This window comes from Phlebotomus papatasi, chromosome 2, assembly GCF_024763615.1.
Source record: "Phlebotomus papatasi isolate M1 chromosome 2, Ppap_2.1, whole genome shotgun sequence".
NCBI lineage: Eukaryota > Metazoa > Arthropoda > Insecta > Diptera > Psychodidae > Phlebotomus > Phlebotomus papatasi.
Genome location: NC_077223.1, coordinates 77206536 through 77231726, shown reverse-complemented (window position 1 = coordinate 77231726; position 25191 = coordinate 77206536). Strand labels below are relative to the sequence as shown.

At 34.9% G+C, this 25191-nt stretch overlaps 3 protein-coding genes across 3 annotated transcripts in view; 2 read left to right on the top strand and 1 right to left on the bottom strand.

Moving 5' to 3' along the window:
- Positions 1-25191, top strand: part of LOC129804471 (heparan sulfate glucosamine 3-O-sulfotransferase 5) — a 271187-nt gene that overhangs the window by 49607 nt on the left and 196389 nt on the right. The gene's annotated exons all lie outside the window — the stretch shown is intronic.
- On the bottom strand, positions 161-14313 carry LOC129804448 (ionotropic receptor 25a). Its single transcript, XM_055851764.1, has 8 exons — positions 14085-14313; positions 7245-7394; positions 6866-7168; positions 6515-6679; positions 5855-6453; positions 5193-5785; positions 878-1393; positions 161-822 (listed from the first exon to the last, which is right to left on the bottom strand). The coding sequence occupies exons 1-8, from the start codon at positions 14188-14190 to the stop codon at positions 408-410; spliced, it is 2847 nt and encodes a 948-aa protein (XP_055707739.1). The 5' UTR covers positions 14191-14313; the 3' UTR covers positions 161-407.
- On the top strand, positions 20251-22444 carry LOC129804481 (uncharacterized). Its single transcript, XM_055851814.1, has 2 exons — positions 20251-20468; positions 20524-22444. Exons 1-2 carry the CDS (start codon positions 20430-20432, stop codon positions 21298-21300), a joined length of 816 nt encoding a protein of 271 aa, XP_055707789.1. The 5' UTR covers positions 20251-20429; the 3' UTR covers positions 21301-22444.

Below are 25191 nucleotides of genomic sequence, written 5' to 3'. Positions count from 1 at the left end.
TGGGGACAAATTTATCAAAAAGCCGAATGATTGATTTATTTGGGGGTCTCAGAGGGGGATCATTTATTGGACAGGAGGGGGATTACGAATGGAATTCGAGTCACACGCTCGTCAGATGATGACAAATTCCAGTTACAGAAAATATAAGACACACAAACGATCTCTTCAAAGGTACAACGTCTTTATTGAAAATGCTCTGGTGCAATTTGTAAGAGAGTTTAAATTGAGCTTGAGGAGACTGGAGATAATCTAACGATCAACATCCTCACACACTTTGTTGCGCGTTTTTTTCGTTTTGGCGGGACTTGAGGCATCAAGAGAGAGCAAAGCCACAATCACTGTGCAAGAGAATTACACACAAATACACTTTTGAGAGCGAAAACATCTATTTGGGCACATTTTATTGCTCAGAAACGTGCCTTGAAGGTGCTGCCCGCAAATTGCTGGGTATTTCGTGTACGGAGGGCAGTATTGTTGGATGATCCTTTGCCATCGAACTTTATAAGACCCCCCAAATCTCCCAATTTTCCCGCCTGGGGAAGATCATGGTGCTTTCCACCACCCATTTGTGTCACTGGAGCCTCACTCACGTCGATTATCTTGGGATTCTTGCGGTACTTGTACCACCAATACTCAAAGATTAGCGTCACACATGCCATTCCAATTCCCACAAAGATCACAATGAAGACACCGCCAATGTTCTGAATAGAAATACCATCAGATTGATCCTCGGGCTTCTCGCACGTGCTCTGAACATCGTCATTCTTCCACCACTTTTCTTTCAACTTCTCCAATTGTCTCTTGTTCAGTAACATAAGAATCCTGTCCCAAAAAAGCTCATTAGGTGCAAAATTTAATCCCAAAATCTTAAACTTACGCATTATTGAATTGATCCTTGAGCGGTGATCCCTGTTGAACAGCAATCGCATAAGGTTTCCGGGAAAATTCCTCACCAACGATCTGAAGATCACAATTGGTCAGAACTAAGTATCTAATGTCCGTAGCATCACCCAGAAAGGCAAATCCTGTGGCTGTTGTTGAATTCCTAACTCTTCCAACTGCCTCTTCGAGACTATTAGGAAGCCCAGCTTCCTGCATAGCCTGCCACATTTTGGTATACTTGTCACTCACTGGATAATCCCAGACTGCAAGCTTAGATCTTTCAACTGGAGTCAGGGAATCATTCAGGGACATATCCTTCCAGATCTCATAAAACTTCCCCTCAATATCAGCCATACGCTGGAAGTAGGTCATGGCTGAGGATCCATTCAGAGGAGCATAGAGGATTTTGTATTGCTTTGCTAAATCGTCTAGGGATTCAACTGGAGTATCGAGACGCGATACTGTGAGGAAGGCAGCCAAATTGGCGGTGTACGAAGCAATGATGATAAATCTAAGTGAAGAGAGATCAGATAAGGTTTGCTTTTTAACTGAGCTTAGACATTTATGGCTGAAATTTCAAAGTAATCAGCAGCAGATATTTCAATGGAATAGTAATGGACAAAATTACAATAATGGACTTTAATTTGGGGGGAATCTTCATAATTTTTACCAAAAGACCATGAGCAAAAATGTATTGAAGCTGGTCGAACCAAAAAAAAGGATCGACCTGCTCCGGTCTTTGGAAAATTAACGATGTCCTTCTGAAAACACACAACTTTAAAATTTTACTTCTCACACTGAGAAAAGAAAGAGGCTGCGATTAACTTTTTTTCCTCATAACTTTAACACTTTTTAGGTGTAAAAATATATCAACATTTTTTGATGTTAATTTTACACCTTTTAAGGGTAAAATCAACATGGAAGAAGGGTAACTTTAACCCCCAATACACCTAAAAAGGGTAATATTTACACCGTTTTCGGATCAATAATGCAAGGTAAAATTAACATTTCCAGAATGTTATTTTGACTTTTACTGATTTCAGTGCAATAATGGCTTAACCGATCTTAATGAAATTCAGCTCAAAGTTGACCTATGACTCAAAGAGAAATATATTTAGGTTTTACTTCTAACTGCTCCCGTTTGGTAGCTCGCACAAAAGCTAATCACTTTTACAGCATAGATCATTACAGTGCAATAAAATGAAAACTTTTTTCGAGTGTTGAGAAACCATCTGTATATTCGGAGTCCTTGGTGTGTCTTGAACATATCTCCCCAAGAAACGTACTATAGTCCATCCCGATAAGTTTCTGAGGTACCTTTAGGTGACGATTCTTAAGAAATAGAATATATATTTTTTTTAAAAATCTCGCTTTTCATCAATGGTACATCATAAGTTATTGATACCAAAGAACGATTTCTTGAATAAGATTCAATCAGGGGCCTCTCGACGTTTCATTTTTCCATACGTTTTTGCATAGAGGCACTGAAGACTATTGGCAAGTTTCTTCCTAATGAGAATTAACTTATCAGTCTGATATATTTCGAGATCGTGCATTAAAAACTATCCAAAAATACATATTTCATAATGTTCGCCGAAATAATACAAGAACTAGGAGCAAATTTTTTAAAGTCGTTGTGCAATGTCTACAAATTTTTTACAAGGAAAAGCGAAAAATAGCTTCACTTTTTATTAGGCTTGATAGGCCCCTGATTCAATGAACATTTTACTGCTCGAACACAAAGAGAGAGAAGTTATACGATCGACTTTTATTGCAATTTGTCACCGTCCTGGAGCTTAACTCTTTCACGTCATTAGGGTCATATGATCCGGGGAAAAAAGTTTTTTTTTTTTGACTATACATTAATTAAAATCTATCTGTTTGTGCACGACATCATAATAGAAGGATGTAAGATTCTTGGCTAATTTTCTCAAGACTCCATATATTCAGGAAAAGAAAATATTTGAGATCAAAAATCACGAAATTCGAACTTTGTGAAATGACTTTTCTTTTTCAAATTTTTTTTATATTCTTTTATTTTTTTTCAGCAAAAAAGTTCTTTAGAAACACAATATAGAATATCCAAAGATTGTATATTACATATTTTGATATAATAAACTACTCTCAATTTTCCAGAAAAGCGCGTAGAATTTTCCGGGTCATATATGACCCTATTGTCGGCAAGGGTAAAAGTTTATGAAAGTGTTTTCGTGCCAACAATGTAGTTGGGACCATGGTATAAGTAAAGAATGTGACGAAAATTTCGTCACATTCTTTTTAAATAATGTCGCTTTTTAAATATTGTTGGTTGAAGGTGGTCGCTTTGTGGTCGCTCTGGAAGTTTTGCAAAATATCATTGAAAATAAAAACATATTCTCTGAGCACCGATTTAGTTATAAAAATGTCAATACAAACCAAAGGAGGAAAGTACAAGAAAATTATGTAAATCCAAGTGACTTTAATAGAAATATTTACAAGATATACAAATTATTCACAGTGTACAAACAATTCTCAACTTCAACTAATGATCTTTTTCATTTTTTTTTTTGTTATTTTTCGAAAACTAAAGGGTGGCTGAAAAAAAATGCAACGAGTTTCAGAGCGTATAGCTATCAAATCGCTGGTGACAGTGGTTTCATATTTTGCATAGTGGTAGTTCATTTTATTGGCTAAAAGCCTATAAAAGCATTTTCGATAATATTTTGTAAAACTTTTTTAAATCGTAATGGAACACAAGCGTGACAATTGAATGTCACTATATTTTGCAGGACATGCGGGAAGCAACTATCGTTAGGGCTCTTCAAAACCCTGAATGTAACAAAACTTTCCGTTTTTCGAAACATAACTTGGTACAGGGATACTAATAATATTTTAAAATGCTTTGGTGGAGGTCTGGAAAAATTGCTCCATCGCTAGTCATCGTTTCTAAAGTGAAGAAGTAAATTGAACAAAATCTGCGTCACATCTGCAAACAAACGATCTGTGAGACGCATAGATCGCGAATAACCATGAAATAAATATTGTTAAAGGACCTCTATATGGTTCCCTAAAAATCTTGAAAATGAAGAGACATCGTCGATCCTCATAAAGAAGTTATGCTCGATCGACGAAGGAGTAAATTCGCTTGCACGTTGATGGTCAGTACCAGAATTTAATTTTTTCTGATAAGAAAAATTTTCAATTGTGTAATTGATGTGCAAACAAAATGATTGTCTATCTGAAGGAAAGATCATACGGATCACAGGCAAAAAATAAATCACAGGTAAAGAATCGCGTCGAGCCAATTTTATCCATTTCGGTGTCCGAGAACCGTTTGCTCGACGCGATTCTTTACCACCAAAATTTAACTCAAAATCGAATTTTCACGCATTCCGAGGTCACCTGTAAAGAATCTCAGCAACCATAAGCTTATCTGGGCTTATCACTGGTTTTTTTTAAGGCTTCTCAATTATATTTTTCATAATATTAAACAAATTATTGATTTCTAAGTACGAGAAGTGCATGAAGTGCAAGAAGTTCTGGGTATGAATTCTTTTTTTTTTTTTGCCCACCCTACCTTAGGTCTTAATGGCGAATGGGGTATGAATTCTGAGATCGTGAGTTTTTCACGTGAGAAATTCACGACTCTGAGGTCACCTTTAGTAAGTATTTTGTCAAGCTTTCGTTAAAACTTTCATGTGAATTTTTAGATGCTGCATGTGTTTCACGTGACACTTTTTGTGAAAGCTTCACCAAACGATTACAGGAAGCGTTCTAAAAACCGTGAGTTTCTCATGTGAAAAACTCAAGCATCACAGAATTCATACCCTGGAAGTATTGCAGCATTTTCGGGAGTTTTCCGAAATGCTGGAAGTGTAAGGCTCCTCCATATAAATTGTGGAAATGTCTGGAAGTGGTGTACACATTTTCATCCTATAATATCTCCCTTTTGATTATATTCGAAAAAACGAAAATGTTTATTACTACGGATTCTGACACCTTCAGGAACTGGGCTAAACCTCTAGTTTGCAGACTGCTTTAGATAAGATTCAAAAATACAAGTATCTTCTTTTTTAACTTGAAACTAGTTTTCTCTGTTTTTTTCTTTTCATTTTGTTATTAATTACGATATTTCAAGGATAGAGTTCTTCATTATCAGGTATTTATAAGGTATCCATGCCTAATTATTTTTTAGACTTGACGAATTGTACCTACATACATATGTACATTTTCAAAACGTAGCAAAGTATGAAAAGGTGAATATAAAGAGCGCACTAGTTTTTGCGTCCATTTCCTGCTAAAAGCTTAAAATAAATACAAAGGGATCTTACCCAAAAAGCCACCAAGTAGCTGCCACAAGTCGTCCTGAAAGGTTTTTTGGGGCTTCTCCACCACCTTGAGGCGTTAGGGAAGTCATACAAAACCAAAGGCACTCCTTAATATTAAATTCTCGCTTCTCATCGTCATCTTTGTATTTTTCACGATTGTTCTGGTAACTATAGGGACTCCATCGGTCAAATACCCACATGAGGAAGCTAGTGAAGAAATAAGCCGCAAGGATACAGAGCCAGACATTCGTCTCGAGCACTGTTAGGAATTTGAAGAGAGAACTAGGAGTGCTAGGAAGTTGCATCATAATGGTGATGCCCACAAGATCGTAATATGGCACTGTAAAATCAATCACTGTCTCTCGTTCTGCCATAACAGACATTGAACCTAGTCCAATGTCTGCTTGTTTATCAATTAACTTCCTCACAATGCCATTCCATTCACCCTTTTCGTCCATATTCCCAAATTTTCCATCTTCGACTTCTTTGATCGTATAGTCGAACTTTACGATTTTGGCAATTTCCTCAATCAGATCGATACAGTAACCTTTGTAGCCTTTAGGAGATTTTTCGTCGCGAATTATAAAGGGTGGTTGCTGTAAAGAATTAATTTTTGTGATAAGAAATTGAAGAAAACTCTAAAGTCTTTTGGAACTAAAATTTACCACAACCGTGTATATTCTGTAAACTACATCAGCCGTTAGATTCTTCATATCTTCTTGGTTCTTTATGGAAATTGTAGCATCTAGTCCAGATGTCCAGAATCCGAGATTTTTAGTATTTACAGATGCACCTCCTCTTATGGATACTGCATTGATATCCATATCAAACTTCATATAGCTGTATCCATTGAAGGGTAGCGCTGGTCGAGAATTGAACTCGAAACTTCCGTAGGTTGTAGGTTCCGAAACACCGACAAAATACGATTTTAAATCAATAGTGTGATCTGGTGTGTTAGTTCCGTCGTAGTTATCGCAGTTTAGATATTTGATATCCATAGGCCAGGCTCCAACTTGGAGCATTTCCCGAACAGCTAGAAATGTCCTTAGAGCCATATCAAAGTAGAACGCTGAGGTTATTTCAGGTTCTTGCTTGAGATTGTAAGTTGTCTTCATGACACCCAAGCGATCTTTAGCTTTACTGTCGGGAATTGGCCGTAGGAACATAATCGTAGCATTGTCCAGATTGGCTGTGAGATCTCCCCTTTGCTGAGTTATTGCATGCCAGGCAAAGTTTCTATCGAAGTATTCCTTTTTGGCGGATTCTGGAAACCGGATGTTTTTTTTTTAATATCAAATATTTAGTCTACCTCATAATTGATCTACCTAAAACTTCCTTGATGGACGTTAATCCTCCCAAAACAAAAAAGTTATTAATATCGAGATTCCGCAGCTTCTCAATTTGTTCAGCACGCTGCTCCACATTTATTGCCGTGATTACATGGCGTGTTGGGATGTTCTGAAGAAGAGCTTTATACTTGTGATCCATAACTATATAACACCCCAAATGAAACACCCAAATCAATCAATAAAATATATTTCTCCAAAATATGGCCACGAAAGGAAAGTGAAAAGATGCCAAAAATAGTGATGAGTGCACGAAAAAAAGAGAGATTTATAGGTCATGCCTGGTGCAATATTGATGAGGCCTCATTTTGGGCAGCACTTGTAACTCACCAAAGTAGGGGTCATAGAGAATTGCAGCACTTGTAATGTTCTGATTTATTATGATGCCACGAATGACTTCAGGAATTAGATCAGCCGGTGGCATGATTTGCAGGAGATAGTTCTTTTTCTTATCATTGAGATCTCGCCACTGTCGAAGGTCCCCCTCTTGACCAAAGGATCCACTCACAGTGGGAATCCCAAGGGCTGAACTGACGGATTTTACAGTTTCTGATGCCACACCAGTGATTGTGGTGTCCAGAATCACATGTGGTGGCTGATTCATCACCAGAGATCGAGAGTACATTGAGCATACTTAAAAATGCCAGGAATGCATTAGTTAGTAGCACACTCAAAATGAATGCAGGGTGCAGCTAGAGAGTTAACTTACAAGATTCCAGCAATCCTTTGGAATCCGAGCGATTCCCTTCCACAGACATAACTTCCACAGATAGGCCAAGATTTGGATTTTTCTTAACATAATTCACGGCAACATCCACAGCTTTTGCCGCAATATCATTACCCACCTCGTTAACGTATACTAAACCAAAAAAAGTATTTAAGTGTCAAATGCATTTAGATACCAAGAAGAGTTGTTTGATAGTATATCTGTAATTAATAGCACCTAGAGTGATATCGATTTTGTGATGTTTGAATATCTCTGATCAGCATTACTTTACTTGAGGCATTTTATTTGCCTATTGAAGGGTTACGTCGGTCAAAAAGAAAAAAAGCATTTGCATTTAAAAAATTTAAAAATTCAGCCGGCTGGGAGCTGATTTTCGGAGACACTTTTGAAAAAAAAAAGAACTTTTCGATGAGGAAAAATTTATCCGAAGGCAAAAACCTAAATACCATTTCCTATTATGAGAGGAGTTCGTCCTTAAACGAAAGATTTTGAAAAAGGGGTGGCAAAGCGTCCGAGGCTTTGCGAGCTGATCGAACTCCCGAGAAAGAGCTCTGCCTTCACCGAGAAAAATGTGGATGGTAAAATTTACCATCCTCCATACAAAATTCTAATGGCCGGATAGTAAAAAAGTCACCCAGCAAACGCGATATTAAATTGGACTGTCAAAAATTGTAGAATCTATTGCATGGATAGTAAATTCTAATAGCCGGATGGTAAATTCTAATATCCCCGGATGTTAGATTTTACTAGCCGGATGGTAAATTTTACTGGCAGGATAGTAAATTTTACTAGCCGGATATTAGAATGAAAAATGTCGGAAAAATTTATTTTTCCTTATTATCATTGCTTTTTGGACATTGTTTGAGGGCTTGGGGCCCTTCTTGGATGATATTCTCTGTATTTCAAGCCATTTTGGTGCGTGAAAATTGACGACTGCGCCGAGATTTGAACATGCGACCTTTGTGATGACAGTCCAGCATCTTCCAGCTGCGCCACGAATTGCTATAATGTATTCGAAGCATATCGGGAACCGTTGCATCGGCACCCACGATATTCCAAAATGACATTCTAACAGCAGGATGGCAAATTTTACTGGCTTGGATGGTAATTTCAATCCAAATTACTATCCTCCGTTAAAATTTACTGTCTTCCAGTTAAATTTTAACATCTAATATGTGGCCAGTAAAATTTACTTCCCGGATATTAGAATCTAAGAGAGGTCAAGGTAAAATCTAAATGAGGATAGTAAATTTTACAATCCGGCTGTTAGAATTTACTATCCATAGGATAGTAAATTTTAAAATGTCAAGATAGTAAATTCTAAAGGAAAGTTTCTATGGAGGATGGTATTTTCTACTATCTTTTGAGATAGTAGAATTTAAAGACACGATTTGTAGAAAATACCATCCAAATTTTTCTCGGTGCAAATCGGGTGAAAATTAAGCTTTGATCTTGAATAATTCCAGATGGTGATTCTTCCGGTGATAGGTATCTAAGGACGAAATGTTCAGCTGGACTACCTTCCAAGCATATCCAAAAATGAACGAAATCGTCAGGGCCAATTTTTTGCAAAATTAGAAAAACCTCATTTTTTGCCTATTTTTGGGGGATAGGGAACGCATGAAAGGGGATGGGGGAAAAAAGAGGTTGGGTTCGAGGTAACGTCATTTGAGGAGGGGTCACCGAAGACTGGAAGTTGACATCTCTTACCGTTTGAATTTTATATGGGTCAAAAGACTGAAAAAGTGCGAAAAACAGTATTTTCAAAATAAATCTATTACCGTTACTTTCCCGATCCATCACCGATTATGACCGATGCAGTCGGGTTCAGAATTAAAAGATATTTCATAAAAGTCCAAATTTAACCAAATCCGTTGAAAATTAGACCCTCCAGGGTGGTTGATCTTTGACCTTAAATTATTCAAGATGGCGAATTTTCCGGTGATAGGTGTACAAGGTTAAAATGTACGGTTAAACTACCTCCAAAACATATCCAAAAATGAAAGAAATCGCCAGGGCCAATTTTTTGCAAAGTAAAAAAAACATGTTTTTGTAGGGGTTAGAAGGGGTGGGGGGTAATTTGGGTAAGTTAGTTAGATAGAGAATGTTGACTTGTGGGGGGTCACCGAAGACAAAAAGTCAATATCTCTTACCGTTTGGCAGCTAGGATGGAGAGAAGTTGAAAAAAAAACACGATTGTTAAAACTGCTCTCTCTTGGAGTTCGGGCAGTTAAAAAGAACGAAAATTGGATTTTTGAGAGCATTTCATTCAAAAAGAGATAACAAAGAGTCGCAGCTTTACGGAATGCTCGAATTTACGAGATATAGCTCTCCGCAAATTTTATCTTTCCACGCAGTTTTTTTGTCCATAAAAGTTTACTTCCGCTTAACTTTCCGTTTACATTCCAAATTAAAGCGAATCGGTTTAAAAATAGGCCTTTCAATGTGGTTTAACTTTAACCTTCGAATATACAATGTCGAAATTTTTTTCTGTTTATCTATAGACTAAATAATCGCCTTCTATCTACAAAACATATGCAATTCAAAAAAATTCGTTGGAGCCGTTTTAGAGAAAAATCCAAAAAATCTGGTTTTGAAAGGCATAGAGGAAATGATGGAAAAAGAATGAAATAATTCCCTAATAAAAAAAGAATTATGGAAGAGTCACCGAAGAATTGAAATCGATATCTCTTACCGTTTAACTTCTAGATCGAAAAAATACGACCAATAAATTAAAATTTTCGAACAAAATAAGTAAATTACATGAACTTTACTAACTTATTACCGGCTATAAGTGCGGTGTAAGGTAAAGTATCCTCTATTCGACCGCCTCTCTATTCGACCACCCTAGATTCCTCAGGTCGACCAGACGAAATATTTGTTCAAATTATTTACATTTGCAATAATATTTGGCAAATAGTTTAACATCATAAGATCAGTTATTTCATAATTAATACAAATCAGTGGAAATATCACAGAAATTGACCATAGAACACTGAAAAAAGCACTTTTACGAAGTGTTAAAAGTATTTCTTAAATAAAAATTCGCGATTTTTCATCAATTTATAGCATTCTTATTGATATTCTTAATTGTTTTCTTAAGGAATTATTTCAATTATTATTCTTATAGATTACTTGAGAATTCAAATTTTGAGTCTAATCGCAAGTTGAGGACTTTATCTTTATTCTGTGCAAAAATTTTAGTTCTACGATTAAGTTAAACATTAAATTTAAGGTCTTAAAATTGAAAGTGCATTTCAAATATAATGTTCCTCAATTCGACCTGTCGACGAATCATAGGAAGTGGAGCTTTTTCAGTTAAATGTTTTAGTACTTCTGAATAAATTCATAAAACTGAGTTTTCCTATTTTATATTAATGATTGACTTAATTTTAAGCGTTATTCATGAAGTGTTAGAAAGCCAAAGTTAAATGCATGACTTTATAGTTTTGTGTTTTATTTAATTTCTTAGAAAAAATGGGTGGTCGAGTAGAGGAACCCCAGGCGGTCGAGTAAAGGCACTCTGATATCAGAGTGGTCGAGTAGAGGAACACATCGCATTTATAAAACAGTTTAATTTTTTTGTAATTTTAAATTATATTATGTCTAAATGAAGTTCATCATAAGATAGATAAGGATCTATTCTATAGTTTTAGATAAAAACCCTATCTAAAAAGACAAATTATAACTGTATTTTCATAAGTTTTTCACAAAACACCTCCTTAAGTGGTCGACATAGGGTCCTTTACCTTAGTCGGGTTGAAAACTTCAAGACATTTCCAAAAAATTCAAATTTAAACAAATCGGTTGAAAAATAGGCAACCCAAAGTCATTAAACTTTGGCCTTCGAATATTCAATATCGAAAATTTTTTCGATTATAGGAGAGTCTATAGATGAAATGTTAGCATAGACTGACTCTAAAATACATCCGGAACTAAAAGAAAATTGCTCGTGCCCTTTTCTAGAAAATACCCAAGAAAAATTTGGATGAAATTTGGGAAATTAAATGCATTTTATGCTATATTTAGTCTTGTAAAGTAAGTTGTGATCAAGGAAATATAACATTCTTCTTTGCGGGACTAATTTAACTCATTTGCTAACTGGAAATATTTAATTTTTTTGAATGTTTCCTAAAGTTTTCCGAAAATCAGGCAGCAGAACTGAAATATTAAAATATTTTTTTTACAATGCTGGAACTTAGACAAAAGATATTGTTTTTTTTTAGTTTCTTTGACCCACATAACCGTTTTAATTATAATTTGTATTATTATTTGATTTATTAGAAGAAAGAACCCTTCAATTACTAAATAAATTATAGCATTAAACTGAAAATGAAATGTTATTGGTAAATAATACATTATTGATTGTAGACAGAAGAATATTCAACAGGAAACCAATTTTGTGATTTATTACTTTAAAGCAATACCTTAGTTTATGTTGATTTTTTTCTCTAAATTTTATTAAATAGCTATTATGTAAAATCAATACAATAATAAAATCTTCAAGAATTCACCGCACTACTGAAAATTTGTATAATTATTTTTTTAAATACAACAAAATTTTAAACTGATTTCTACCGGTTGTAAACCAAATTGTTTATTGTCTGAAATTCAATTGCAACTTCTACGTACCGTCGTTGCGGGTGACTTTGCACGTTTTTCCGCTATTTTTCAACTTTGCTCTCTAAAAGTGGATAGTTAAAGTGAAGGGAGGGGGGTTTTTGAGTAAAATTATTTGTATTCAGTTGTTAATGAATGGATTTTGTGCCACTAGCATTAATTTTATAAAATTTTACTATGTTTAAAAAAATCAAGAAAAAAGGCTTGCACTTGGGATAAGGTGCGGGTGACTTTGCACTTTTTAATAAATACTAAAAAATCAACAATTTCTGATAATAAACGACAATGAAGATCTTTACATCTAAGGGTAATATGCACGAGATCTACAAGATGACATGACCGCCATCTTGATTTGACGTTTCTGTCCGCCATTTTGAATAACTGTCAAAACCTAAAACTGGTCCGATTGAGTTGAAATTTTAGTATGTTATAGCTGATGTCAAGACCTTTTGAGAACGTATCTATGTCCCAGTCTACGTCAAGTATTAACCTAGATACAGAGGCTCAAATTTTAAAATTTTGAAATCATCATATTTTGGCGATCTTTATTTACTAATCCTTAATTTTAAAATCTAAATGAAATGCCTCAGTAACCATTAAAAATGGTTGAGGCTTTTATTTTATATGTTTATTTACTCTTACATAATTAAAAAAAAAATAAATGAAAAGTGCATTTATTAATTTTTTTATTTTTTCATTTTTGCAAAAACAGTTTTTCAGATCTTCAAATAATATGCTGTTATAAGGAAAAACATTACTTTTCTTTTTGTTTGTTATTTAGATCTCATCGCCTAACGATAGTACTGTCTTTTTTGTGATGATTTCGATAAAAGAAGCTCTCCGTAGTTCTGTATTCATGAAAATGTCAAAATTTTGAACTTGGAGCTCCTGTATCCAGGCAATCGCTTGACCTAGGTCGGATGTTATATATGTTCTGAAAAGGTTTTGACATCAGCTAGAACATACTAAAATTTCAGCTCAATCGGACCAGTTTTAGGTTTTGACAGTTATTCAAAATGGCGGACAGAAACGTCAAACCAAGATGGCGGTCACACCATCTTGTAGATCTCGGTCACTTTATCTTAAATTATCAAAAAATTGGATAATTTTTAGCCAAATACTTTTATAATAAAGCTTTAGAAAGACCATTACATGCAATTTTATAACATAAATCATGCGTTCTTAGAAAGATAATAGGGAAAAAAAAATATTTTAATAAAAATAATCAACAAAATCGAAGTGGATTATTCTAGCCAGATAAATTTGGAATAGATTTGGGCAATTTACTACTCTGAAATCGATTTTAAAATTGCACCTTCAGATAACTTTTTCACGGAGCCGTTTTTTGACAAAATACCTATATTAGCATTTCATTGACTATTACTGAAACTACAAGAATCCTTTTGGGGATCATTGTACCTTACTTGGTACATAACATATCCTTATATACTTTGACATGGTAGACCGGATCGGCGAAGGCTATCAATAAGTGCTAGAATTGTTCAAAGTCTCACAAACAGCAGAGTGCAAAGTCACCCCCCGAGTGCAAAGTCACCCGCAACGACGGTAACTGGGCAATTTTTTAAAAAGTATATGAATCGTTTTAAAATGCCTGTGAACTGGTAAATATGAAAAAATGTAAGTGAAAAATAATAATCACGAAAAGCTCGAATATTTGACCAGTTTTTTCTAATGAGTTGACCCGCTAAAGGACTTCCTTCCTCGAAACAATTTATAAAGAACCAAACGAATCCGAGTTTTCTGCATTCCCATTTCTTCTTTATTTTTCTGGCAAAATTATTGTTCACGTAACAAAATTAATATAAGTATACTGATAAAATATTTTTTTCCCTTAAGAGTATGACTTTCAAAACGAACAGTCCGCTATATTCTTAGCTTCTATTTTCAGTTAATTTCTGGTAAACATAAAATAGAAAATTATATATGAATATCTGAGGAAGGGTAATCAGTCCAATTAGTTATTTTTATTACTGTAATCACTATGATTGCAAAATCGATGGTGACATTGAAATTCCCATTATAAAGATTTTATCTCTCAAAAAATATATCTAAAATAATAGTTTGTAACTTTTATTACAATTTCCAATTTCGATTTAGACGCTCTGACTCTTTTTTGAATTTATCCTTTCGAAAAACACATAATTTTTGTAGAAAATAAAATGATTTCAATAAATAACTTACAGACATTGATATTCTGCGTGGTTTGCAAGTCCACTTCTTGCACACACAAATAAATAACTAGAATAATCAGGCACTTAAAACGGATTTTCACTTTTCCTAAGCACATTTTCACTCCGTTCACTAGCACTTCCGTCCACTAAATACGCACTGAGCTTCCGTCAAGAAGTGATTGAAGCCCATCAACAGACAGCTCCCAAAGCTTATGATTAACTTTATCAGAGGCGAATTTCACCCTTAATTTGAGCCAAACAATAACTTAAATTGTGGGCTGTAGAGGACTTCCTGAAGCCTCACCTGAACAGGTGAGTCGGATACCTTGTTTGTCGGTCACTTGTTTCCCTGACGATGACCAATTGACTGGTCTAGTATTCAATATTGAAACGTGTGTGGAAGCTCAATAAACACAATTATCAATAAACTCCCTTGGACTCGCCTCCAATATTTCCCTTTTACGTTATTCATAGAAATGTTATTGAATTTTCTACTTCTACCTACAAAATAAATAGATATAAGCATTCAACAGGTTCTTTTGAAGCTTATTTTTCTTCTATTTCCTTTGTTAGGGATTTTCTTTTTGGGAATTGAACTATTTTTTGTAACGTTTTTCATTATGTTACAAATCAATTAATTATGAACTGATTAAGGGTGATAGAGGTTTGGCAGGGTCTAGATGGTATACATATAGATGCTCCTGGATAGCTTGAGTTCATAATTCTTGTATGGATCAACGCAACTGTATGATAGTCAGGATGGACCAATTAGTCGAGCTTATCTATTAGTTTTAGAAGTGCTCAAAGCAAGACGTGTTATTTAATTAAAAAAAACACTGGACCAGGATTGTAGATTTCCTATTTATTAGGCGCGATTTTTTCACTCATTACACCTATTTTTTTGTCTAGCTATTTGGAGATATAATAATTTACGTTGAAGGAATAACATTTTAGGAGTTTAAATATTATTCATCATACACTAAGAAAAAAAACAGGGGTGCGATTAACTTTTTTTCCTCATAACCCTAACACTTTTTAGGTGTAAAAATATATCAACATTTTATAATGTTAATTTTACACCTTTTTAAGGGTAAAATTAACATGAAAAAGGGTAACTTTAACCCATAATACACCTAAAAAGCAAAATATTTACACAGATTTCGGATCAATACTGCAGGGTAAAATAAACATTTCCAGAATGTTATTTTAACTTTTTCGGATTTCTCTCAGTGTACAAAAATATAATATGAGAGCGTAAGTAGAAATAGTTATAGTTTCATCGGTTTCATCATTTGTGATTTTTCGTATAGGGGAGACTGGGGCAAAATTTGTCAAAACGAAAATTTCAATATTCACTATTTTCTAAAATAAAAGAGACTAATGGCCTCTACACACTAGAGAAAATTATGTCCATATTGAAGAGTTTTACCTTACAAAAGTACGGGGAATTTGCTTCAATATGGACATAAATTGCTTTAGTGTGTAGAGGCCATAAGGCTTGAAATTTTTATTATAGATAGCCTTCACGAACCTTCTTAAACTTTCAAAGTTTCAAGTGATACGAGGAAGGATTATGTAAAATAAAAAATATTGAAATTTTGAGCCCTATTTTCGGAATATTTGGCTTACAGAAATTATCAATACTTATTGGTTCAATTTAAGCACATTTCTCATTAAATACAGTCAAGTGTGCTAATCCGGGCGCTTCGCTATCTGGATCGTTTATGACTAATCCACTTAAAATAATATTAGGTGAGATTCTTAACAATCTCACCTACTATAATCCTAACAAAATTTCATGTCGTCCGATCAAGCTCAAACTTGGCCAAAACGTGTTTCAGCACTTCCTGATCACGAATATATATGTGGCTAATTTACGTTCCCGGCCGGCCGGCCGGCTGGCCGGCCGGCCGGCCGGCCGGCCGCTCTTTGGAGCTTAATAGCTCCTAAACTAAAAAAGATATCGACTTGCGGTTTTCGGCAAAGGTTATATATCGGGTGAAAATTGCAACTTGGTGCATAGACCCCCCACCCCCCACCCCTCCTTCCGCCATTTTGAAGACCCCCCTTTTTTTGTTTTCTCAATAGCTCCGCCCCTATGGCATCGAGCGGGCTCAAATTTTAGTATGTTATAGCTGGGCCTTAGAGCTTTCCATCAATACCAAACTTAAGGTCCCCCGACCCCCCTGACCCGAGCTATAAGGGTCCAAAAAAAAAATTCTTAAAATGGCCATAACTCCGGTCCTAATTGTCAGAATTTGAAAAGTGAGGGCTTTTTGGAAAGCTCTTGTGAAATGCCACCTGCCTTTCTAACATCGCAAGTTCATAAAACCACCGCTAGGGGCGCTATTATTAAAAAGAAAATTTTTAAATCTTATAAGTTAAATAACTCAAAAATTCCATTGTGCATCGGGCTGAAATTTTAGTATGTTGTAGCCGTTGATTATACCTATAAAACAAAAAAAACCTTAAATCGATCTAAAACCCCTGACCCGAGCTATAAGGGGTCAAAGTTCAAACATTGACCGGCCTCTATCTCCGGTTCTAACTAACATAGCGACCTAAATTTTACCTTTTTGGTTTCGTCTCGATGAGCACTTTCAGATGGAAGTTCAAAAAGTCACCACAGGTGGCGCTGTGATAGCGTCAAAATTCATCGAAATTCAAAGTCACTTTTCTAAAAAACGGCATTGTGCAAGTTAATGAAATTTCAGTATGTTGTAGTCCAGTCTAGGACGTTTCCAAAATGGTGCAAATGTGCGCTGTGGTTAAAACAGATCCGGAGATATGAGGGGTCAAAGTTCACAAAATTCAAAAAATCATATCTCCGGTTCTATGTGACCGATTTTGATGAGTGAGGGCTTAAACGAAAGATCTCACCAGATGCTACAACTTTCTAGAATATTTGAACTTCGTGGGACCAACACCAGGGGCGCCACAGTCGAAAAACCAATTTCAATATCACATAACCTCAATTATCTCGACTGTCGCTAAACCGATTTTGATGATTACTTCGACATAATTGTAGAGCACATTTGTCTCTACATTTCTTCCATATATCATTTTCCGCTCAGACTACGCTATCACTCCGATTTTGCCGTTTAAGTGTGAAAAAATTGATTTTTCCCATAATAACGCTTTGAAATCACTCAGATGCCAATTTGATTGCCTCTACTCCACAAAGACACTTAAAATAGGGTTTTAAATGGAAAGTCCCACAAAATACAACAATTCTTTGATATAGTTGAAGTTCAACAAATGAACACTTGGGGCGCTCTGGTCGAAAAAACGAGTTCAGAAACAAACAACCTCGATTATCTCGGCTTCTAATTAATCGATGAGATCAAGTTCTACGGCAAAATTATAGAGTACATTCTGGTCTACATTTCACCCATATATCACTTTTCTGTCAGTTCATCCAAATCCTTGACATTTTGGTTCAAATACAAAACTTGTATAATTTCACGAATTTGATTCAAGATAACTAAATGGCGACTCACAATTTCAGCTCTAAATCGAATTTGCATGCACTCCGAGTTAGCTCACGTTAAGAATCTCACCTACATAAGCCGGTTAGGATTATCTGTCCCTTTTTATTTCCGTAATATAGTCACTACAGTAACATAATATAACTATTAAAATTAGAGAAAAAGCAAAAATAATATTTTTATCCATTAAATAAGTGAGTGTAATCGACTCATGTCAATCTTGTGCCAGCTGGGTTCTTCACTAAAAATTATCTAGAAGTTATATTTTCGCTAATGACAGCTGGTTGATTGAAAATATTTATTGTTTTTTTTTTCCTTGTGAAAAAAGTATTTTAAATCCAAAGGTTTAATTAAAAGTGAATTAACGAAAAGGCGACCCAGTTAGTGCATGCTGACTTATTTCAGTATTATCATTATTTTATAAATTTTCTTTAATATTTTTGATAATTTTTAGCTGAGATTCTTTACAATCTCAGTTTTTGTAGTCCTAGGTGAAATCCGACCTCGTCAGATCGGGCCCAAATTTTGGATTTACACGTTTTGACAGTCACAGATCACGAATATCATATGCGCCAAAAATCGATTTTCGTGGATGTCCGTCCCGTCCGGAGTACAAACGCTTCTGGAGAGAGAACGGAAAGAGATATCGACAAGCGGTTTTCGGCAAAGGTTAAATATCGAGAAGTGGCTAGAGGTTGATGATGTCAGACCCCCCCCACTCCCCTACCGCCATTTTGGAATACCCCCAAATTTCGTTTTCTCAATAATTCAGTCCCTATGGCATCGATCGATCTCAAATTTTGGTATGTTATAGCTGGGCCTAAGAGCTTTCGATCGATACCAAACTTCACTCCCTCCGACCCCCCTGACCTGAGCTAGAGGAGGTCAAAAATTGAATTTTTGAATGGTCATTTCTCCGGTTCTAATTATTGGAATGCAAAAAAATTTGGTGTTTTGGAAAGCTGTCGTGGAGCACTACAACCCTTGCGACATCCCAATTTTATCCGATTTAATCGAAGGTCCGATTAATCGAAAAATCGATTTTCGATTAATCGATTTCGAATATTTCGAAAGATAGATAAGATAAGATTTTGCCAGGGGTCAGTTCTCCATTTCGGATATTCCGATGCATCCAGGCCACCAATTGGGCCCCTTATGCTTCCCCACTCCTATTCTATCTTATCCCCCGATACGGGTAGCCGCTCTATATCGCAGCTCTGTGTGGACAATCAGTGCCGTTACTATATCACAGCATCCCTTCTCGGTGTGTGTTTGGGATCAGTGACAGCGAATACTTGTATCGACTGAAGTACCACATTCATGTCGAAACTCGTTTTCGTACCAGCCTCTATTGTTTTTAGACGGTTCACTTTTTTGCCAATATGCACCATTGACATTACTATTCATTCATTCACTGGACGAATTCGAAGCCGATATGGCATGAGAAATCTTTTTTCTGCTGCCGCCCAGCTCCGAACCCACGACCTCGCAGTCACAGAGCCACTTCTCTATCCACTGACCCACTCGAGGCGCCAGGGGGGAATATTTCGAAAACTAGACGATGCTTTTTCTTTAAATTTTAATATGTTGTAGTTGGGGTCGAGGCCTTTCCAACGATGGGTTACACTCCTCCCTTGATGTTCCCTGACCCGAGCTATAATCAAAAATGTCTTGACCGGACTGCATTTTCTGTATTTATAAAGGGATTTCGATGAAATTTTAGCCTATATTGTATCTGAGAGCACGATCTTTCTAATAATGGGTCCCATCCGTCTCTACCCCAACCCACTGTACCCCGACCCTTACTATACCCATATGGACCGGACTCTATCACTTATGTTTATTAACCGATTTCAATGAACTTTTTTTTCTTATGTTGGTCTTCCCCACTCAGACTATTTAAAATAGAAAATGACCAGTGATAAGCCCAGATAAGCTTATGGTAGCTGAGATTCTTTACAGGTGACCTCGAAATGCGTGCAACTCGGGGTGCTTGCAACTCGGAATGCGTGAAAATTCGATTGTGAGTTGAATTTTGGGGGTAAAGTATCGCGTCGAGCCAATTTCATCCATTTCGACTGCCGAGAACAGTTTACTCGACGAGATTCTTTACCACCAAAATTCAACTCACAATCGAATTTTCACGCATTCCGAGTTGCAAGCACCCGGAGTTGCACGCATTTCGAGGTCACCTGTAAAGAATCTCAGCTACCATAAGCTTATCTGGGCTTATCACTGGTTTTTTTTATAAGACTCTTCAAATGTTCTTCGAAACATAGCTTATCCAATATTACGCTACTCCTAAATATTTAAAATTTGGTACTCTTTTAAGTTGGTACTCTTACAACTCTTACTATCCAAAATATTACATTTGTCGACCAAACTGGCCTATAGGATATTTATATGCTACTGTGCACTGTGCCTACGCAGGGCTTGATGTAGTGGAGACTGGGACAGAATTAGCCAGAAGTAGAATTGGAAAGTAAATTGTTCCAGTTTTTCCTATAAGGAATATCGAGCAGACTAATATTTATTCAGATTAAACACATCGCTCTTTATAAACAAAGAGAAATTTTATTTGCTGACCAATTGTGCCTTGGTCTCCCCTATTATTAGGTTTTCTTAAAAAATTCTATAAAGACTTCGGTTAGCCGTTAAGATTAAATTCAAATTTTGAATACAGGGTGATTCAACGGAAATTTCTCTAGATAACGGCATATAAATACTGATACGCATATGAGATTTATTGGAGTGCTGGGCCAACACAGCAGCTGGGTTTGACGTTCCGTCTTGGGTGAATAAACAAGAAGTTTGGTGTGAGGTAGAGGATTTCCTTGTGAAAGGGCAGAATTTCTGTTGCTTTTCGGATGGAATCGAATGTGAGAAGGAGTCTCACGGCAGACAAGGTAAAATAAATATAGAAATCCTCATAATTCAGAGTGAAAGTAGTACCTTTTGTAGCTCAAACAACATGTCCGTGAATCCTTTGAACACCTCCGAAAAGCCCTGGCCATCCGGGAAAAACTTCTGCTGCGCCAGGTGGAGGTCCTGCAGAATCAAACTCAGCAGAAACTGTCGATAGATGAAGTGAAATTTATCCCTGAGAATGAGGAAGCCGTGATAAGCAGTATCAGGGAGTTTGGAAAGTTCAATTTAGAAAATTATAATTTTGCCAATGATCTGCTGGCCAATGAAGATTACATATGTCCTGCGAATGACCATGAGACTCTGCACAAGTATGTGAGTGAGGAGAAAAGTACTCCGGATATTGATTTTAGCAACAACAGAACCATAATTACGGAGAATGCAAATTATCTGAATGATTCCATCATCAATATCATCTTGAGTGAGTCAAAGGAGTTAATTGAGGGGCGAAGGGAGCAAAATGTGGGAACCGTGGAGACCAAATCAATGGAAAGTAAACAGGAGGAGACACCTAGTAAATCGATAAAGTGCTGCGTGTCCAATATGACCATAAATCGGTGCTCTGGAACGCTGAATCTCAAGAATATATCGTATTTGACCATCAATACTACATGCAAAGCCACTCCAGCTGCTTCTACTAGTCTCGAGGACACACCAAATCCTCATACTTGCTCTATAGAAACATCCATTGATGCCCAGACTGAACATCCTGGTCAGATTCAGCAATGGCTGAAACAAATAATTTCTGAAACTGAAACAGAACCCATTCCTAGTGATGATATCCTTGAACACAGTCGCATTGATACACAGTGAGTCCTCTAGCCTTTCTCCTGCCTCTATCCTAAAGGAAAACAACACCTTTACAGGTCTTTTTTTTTTAGTTAAAATAATATCTATAATTATTTTTGATACCTTGCGTAGTAAAATCTATCAAAAAATTCTATACATTTCCTCTCAATTTGCATAAATCATACAATATTTTATGCTTAGTTCCTTTATCTTCATCAGAACATCTCCCAGGACATGTTTGTTGAAGATTTCAACACAGAGATACTTAACACTTTGAGCTCAAAGCCAATTGCATTTTTTTTAGGAGAGATGATACTTTTCCTTCTAAAATAGTAATGAATCTTGAATTTTTGTTATTTTTTGTAAAATGGGAAGCATTTCTAAAGAGATACAATGCATCTAATTTTTTTTAATACATTTTTGTTTTTCTCAAATTTTGAGAAACGATATATTTTTTCTTAATATAAAGATTGCAGAAATTTTGCTTTTGCTTTGTTTTTTTCTCAATTTTTTTTTTAAACTTTTTTCATTCCTCAGAAAGTCTTATGAAGGGAGTTTTTGATTTTTTTTGGGACTTTTTAAAAAAATCCTTCAAGTAAAAGGGCTTTGAAAGACAGAGTTGCTAAAGCGTAAAGTATTTTTTTCTAGTTTAAGATAGAGATGTTCACAAAAACAATTAAAGTCAGATAATCTTGCAGTATTATAAACACATATTCCATTGCGCATTCCATAGCACTTAAAATATTTTTTTAAGGATTGTGGTTTTAATAAAAACAATAACGTATAAACCACGCAGACGATTTTACTTAAAATTTTGACATAATGCTAAGGTAAATCATAAATCTTCACAAATGATGAAGATTTACTAATTTAAGAATCTTCCTGTAGTATTTCTAATGAAGAATTTACTAGTGAATAATTATAAAGAACTTAAAGGATACATTTAATAAAATAACGTGATAATTAAAGGTTTTCAATTTTTCTTTACTGGGTTTTATTTATAAATAAAAAATTCCTAATAAAATTTCTCGCACAAAAAACCATTCAGCACGAATATAAACAAATGAAACCCATAGTTAAAATAGCTGTAACCATTTTTTCAGTTGAGTATTTTACTAGCGTTTGCTACTTAGAGATATATTGTGATTTAGAAATGAAAAAAATAAAATAGGGGGAAATGGGTGCAATTCGAAATGAGATAGCTTTAAAATTAGGCTTTTTGTCCTATTTTTAAATGGAACTGGGCCTTATTATGACATAATTTAGCTCAACAAACTAATAATCTTGAAGCTAATAATAACGCTCAAAACCATTTAAAAATAGGGCAAAAAGCTTAATCTCAAATTGCCCCAATTCAGAGATGCCCCACTTCCCTCTATTCTTATTTCTTTAGTTTAATGCTTTAAAAAAAACTTTTTTTTAAATATTTTCAAACGGGATAATTTGCAATGAATTTTCAAAATGTTGGCGATAAAAATAAAATTAATAAAGCATATTCTTAATTATTTAAAACCTCGAAAACTCAAAATGTATTGAAAAATATTTTTAAAAAAAATGTCAGATTTAGAAAAACAAAAGGAGAATAATATATTCTATCATTAAAATATGATTTTCGTAATCTTCTGATTTTATTTGAATTCCTAAAATAGCATACGTTTGAGTAATTTAAAAAAACTGTTCCCCTCATTTCTGAGATAAATTTTTAGAATAGCTTTTAAAATCTGTTTCGTATAAATTAAATGAAATGTAAATATTTCACTGCTACAAACACCGATCAAAAATACTTTAAATCATTAGGAGATTTATTAGCATAATGTCAAAAGGGGTAGCAACGCGTCCCAGGCTTTACGATGATTATTGAGCCTAATAAAAACTGAACTAGTTTCTTACTTTACTTGACTTTTTGTAAGATTTCAAACAAAAATTTTTCATCACCATTGAACAATGAATACTACAAATTGTAGGCGTATGTACACGGTAAAAACTTTTGGAAACTGACCAAAATATTGGAACAATTTTTTCTGGAATCAATTTGTACCTAGAGAAGATATTTGTGTGTTCCAAAAAGTTTTCTTTACAGTTTTGTTACGAAATATGATAACAATTTTGTTAGAGTTTTCTTTTGGAACCGTTATGATACGGTGGAATGTCTACAAATTTGAGTTGATTTCGTTTTATATAAATTTCTTCCTGAAAGTTGGAATAGAATTTGTAGCACTCGGCTGTTTTGTTCCCACTATCAGGAACAAATTGGTACATTTTCTTTATAACAATATTATTCCTACATCTGTAACATATTTGTTAGAAAAATTTTCAGTGTCCGTGGACGAGGTAATTTTTGGAACGAAATTATTACTCATATGGGAAATCTATTTGTTCCCATTGTCGGGGACAAATTCGTGTAAGTGATTTCGTCTTACAGTTAAGGCCTATACTTCAGTCGAGATAGATTTCGGTGGCGAAAGTTCATAAGGAACATCAAATATAAATCAACTTGAGAGTGTTTTATACAGACGCCTGCATGACGAAATCATATGCGAGTGCTGGCAGCAAGAGGGGAAGGGAATCTCGAATTAAAAAAGTGAAACCATGTAGCACAAAAATTGCCACAGATTTGACATCCTCTTCGCTTCGTTGGTGACGGCTGACTGAGTGAGAGGAGGGATACGATTTTATACTAAATAGACGAGCTATTTTTTGGGACAAATTCGTTACTAATGTTGGGTATCTTTTTGAGTCTTGTAAAATGAACAAGATTGTGCCAAAAATTATGGTGTCCGTGGACGAGCTAATTTTTGGAACAAATATGTGCCGAAATTTTTTACTGTGGATATTTCGTATGGCCATAAGACCAATAAATCACCTCTACCCTATTCGATTTATCTCAGAATTGAGGGACAAAATGGCATTTACTTATTCTCTTTTCGATATTACTGAAAATTCTATTTAAAAAAAAACAAGTATACAGTGGCGGCCAAAATAATAGAATCACTTTGCAAAGCTTATATTTTTTTAACTTTTGTATTTTTTCCCAATTTGTTGATATAATTCTGAAGTAGAAATCTTCAAATTATTAGAATCGTAGAATAAGGGTTGTTTTGGCCGCTAGAGGTCTCTATTTTACACAGAATACGTCAATACACTGAGAGAAATCCGAAAAAGTTAAAATAACATTCCGGAAATTTTAATTTTACCCTGCAGTATTGATCTGAAATCGGTGTAAATATTACCCTTTTTAGGTGTATTGGGGGGTTAAAGTTACCCTTTTTCACGTTAATTTTATCCTTAAAAAGGTGTAAAATTAACATTAAAAAATGTTGATATATTTTTACACCTAAAAAGTGTTAAAGTTACGAGGAAAAAAAGTTAATCGCACCCTCTTTTTTCTCAGTGTAGTGACATTCATTTCGGCCAAAAAAATTGGAAAACTGTCATTTATGGTTTCTAAATATGACTTTATTTAAACTTATTCGATTTATAGACCACATTCTGTAATTTAAATGAAAGTGGTTTTATCGTGTTGTTCAAACAAAATTTCACTATTGATTTACTCTGTGAAAAATTGAGACCTCTAGTGGCCAAAACAATACTTATTTGACGTATATATATATATATATATATATATATATATATATATATATATATATATATATATATAATTTCGAAAATTACATTTGAATTCATATCATACAGAAACATATTTAGAGATGGAATATAATAAATTCCTTACAGCTAGTGAGGCTTAGTTGACAGTATCCTAGCGGATAGTGAATACGATTTGGGCACTAGAAGCGTTTTCTTTGAATACATACATGTAGCATAGCCAAAAAATTTAAAAATAAGTAGAAGAAAAAGTGTGTCAAACAAAAAACTTCAAAAACGTAATTAAAAGTAATAGTATATAGCAAATGAATA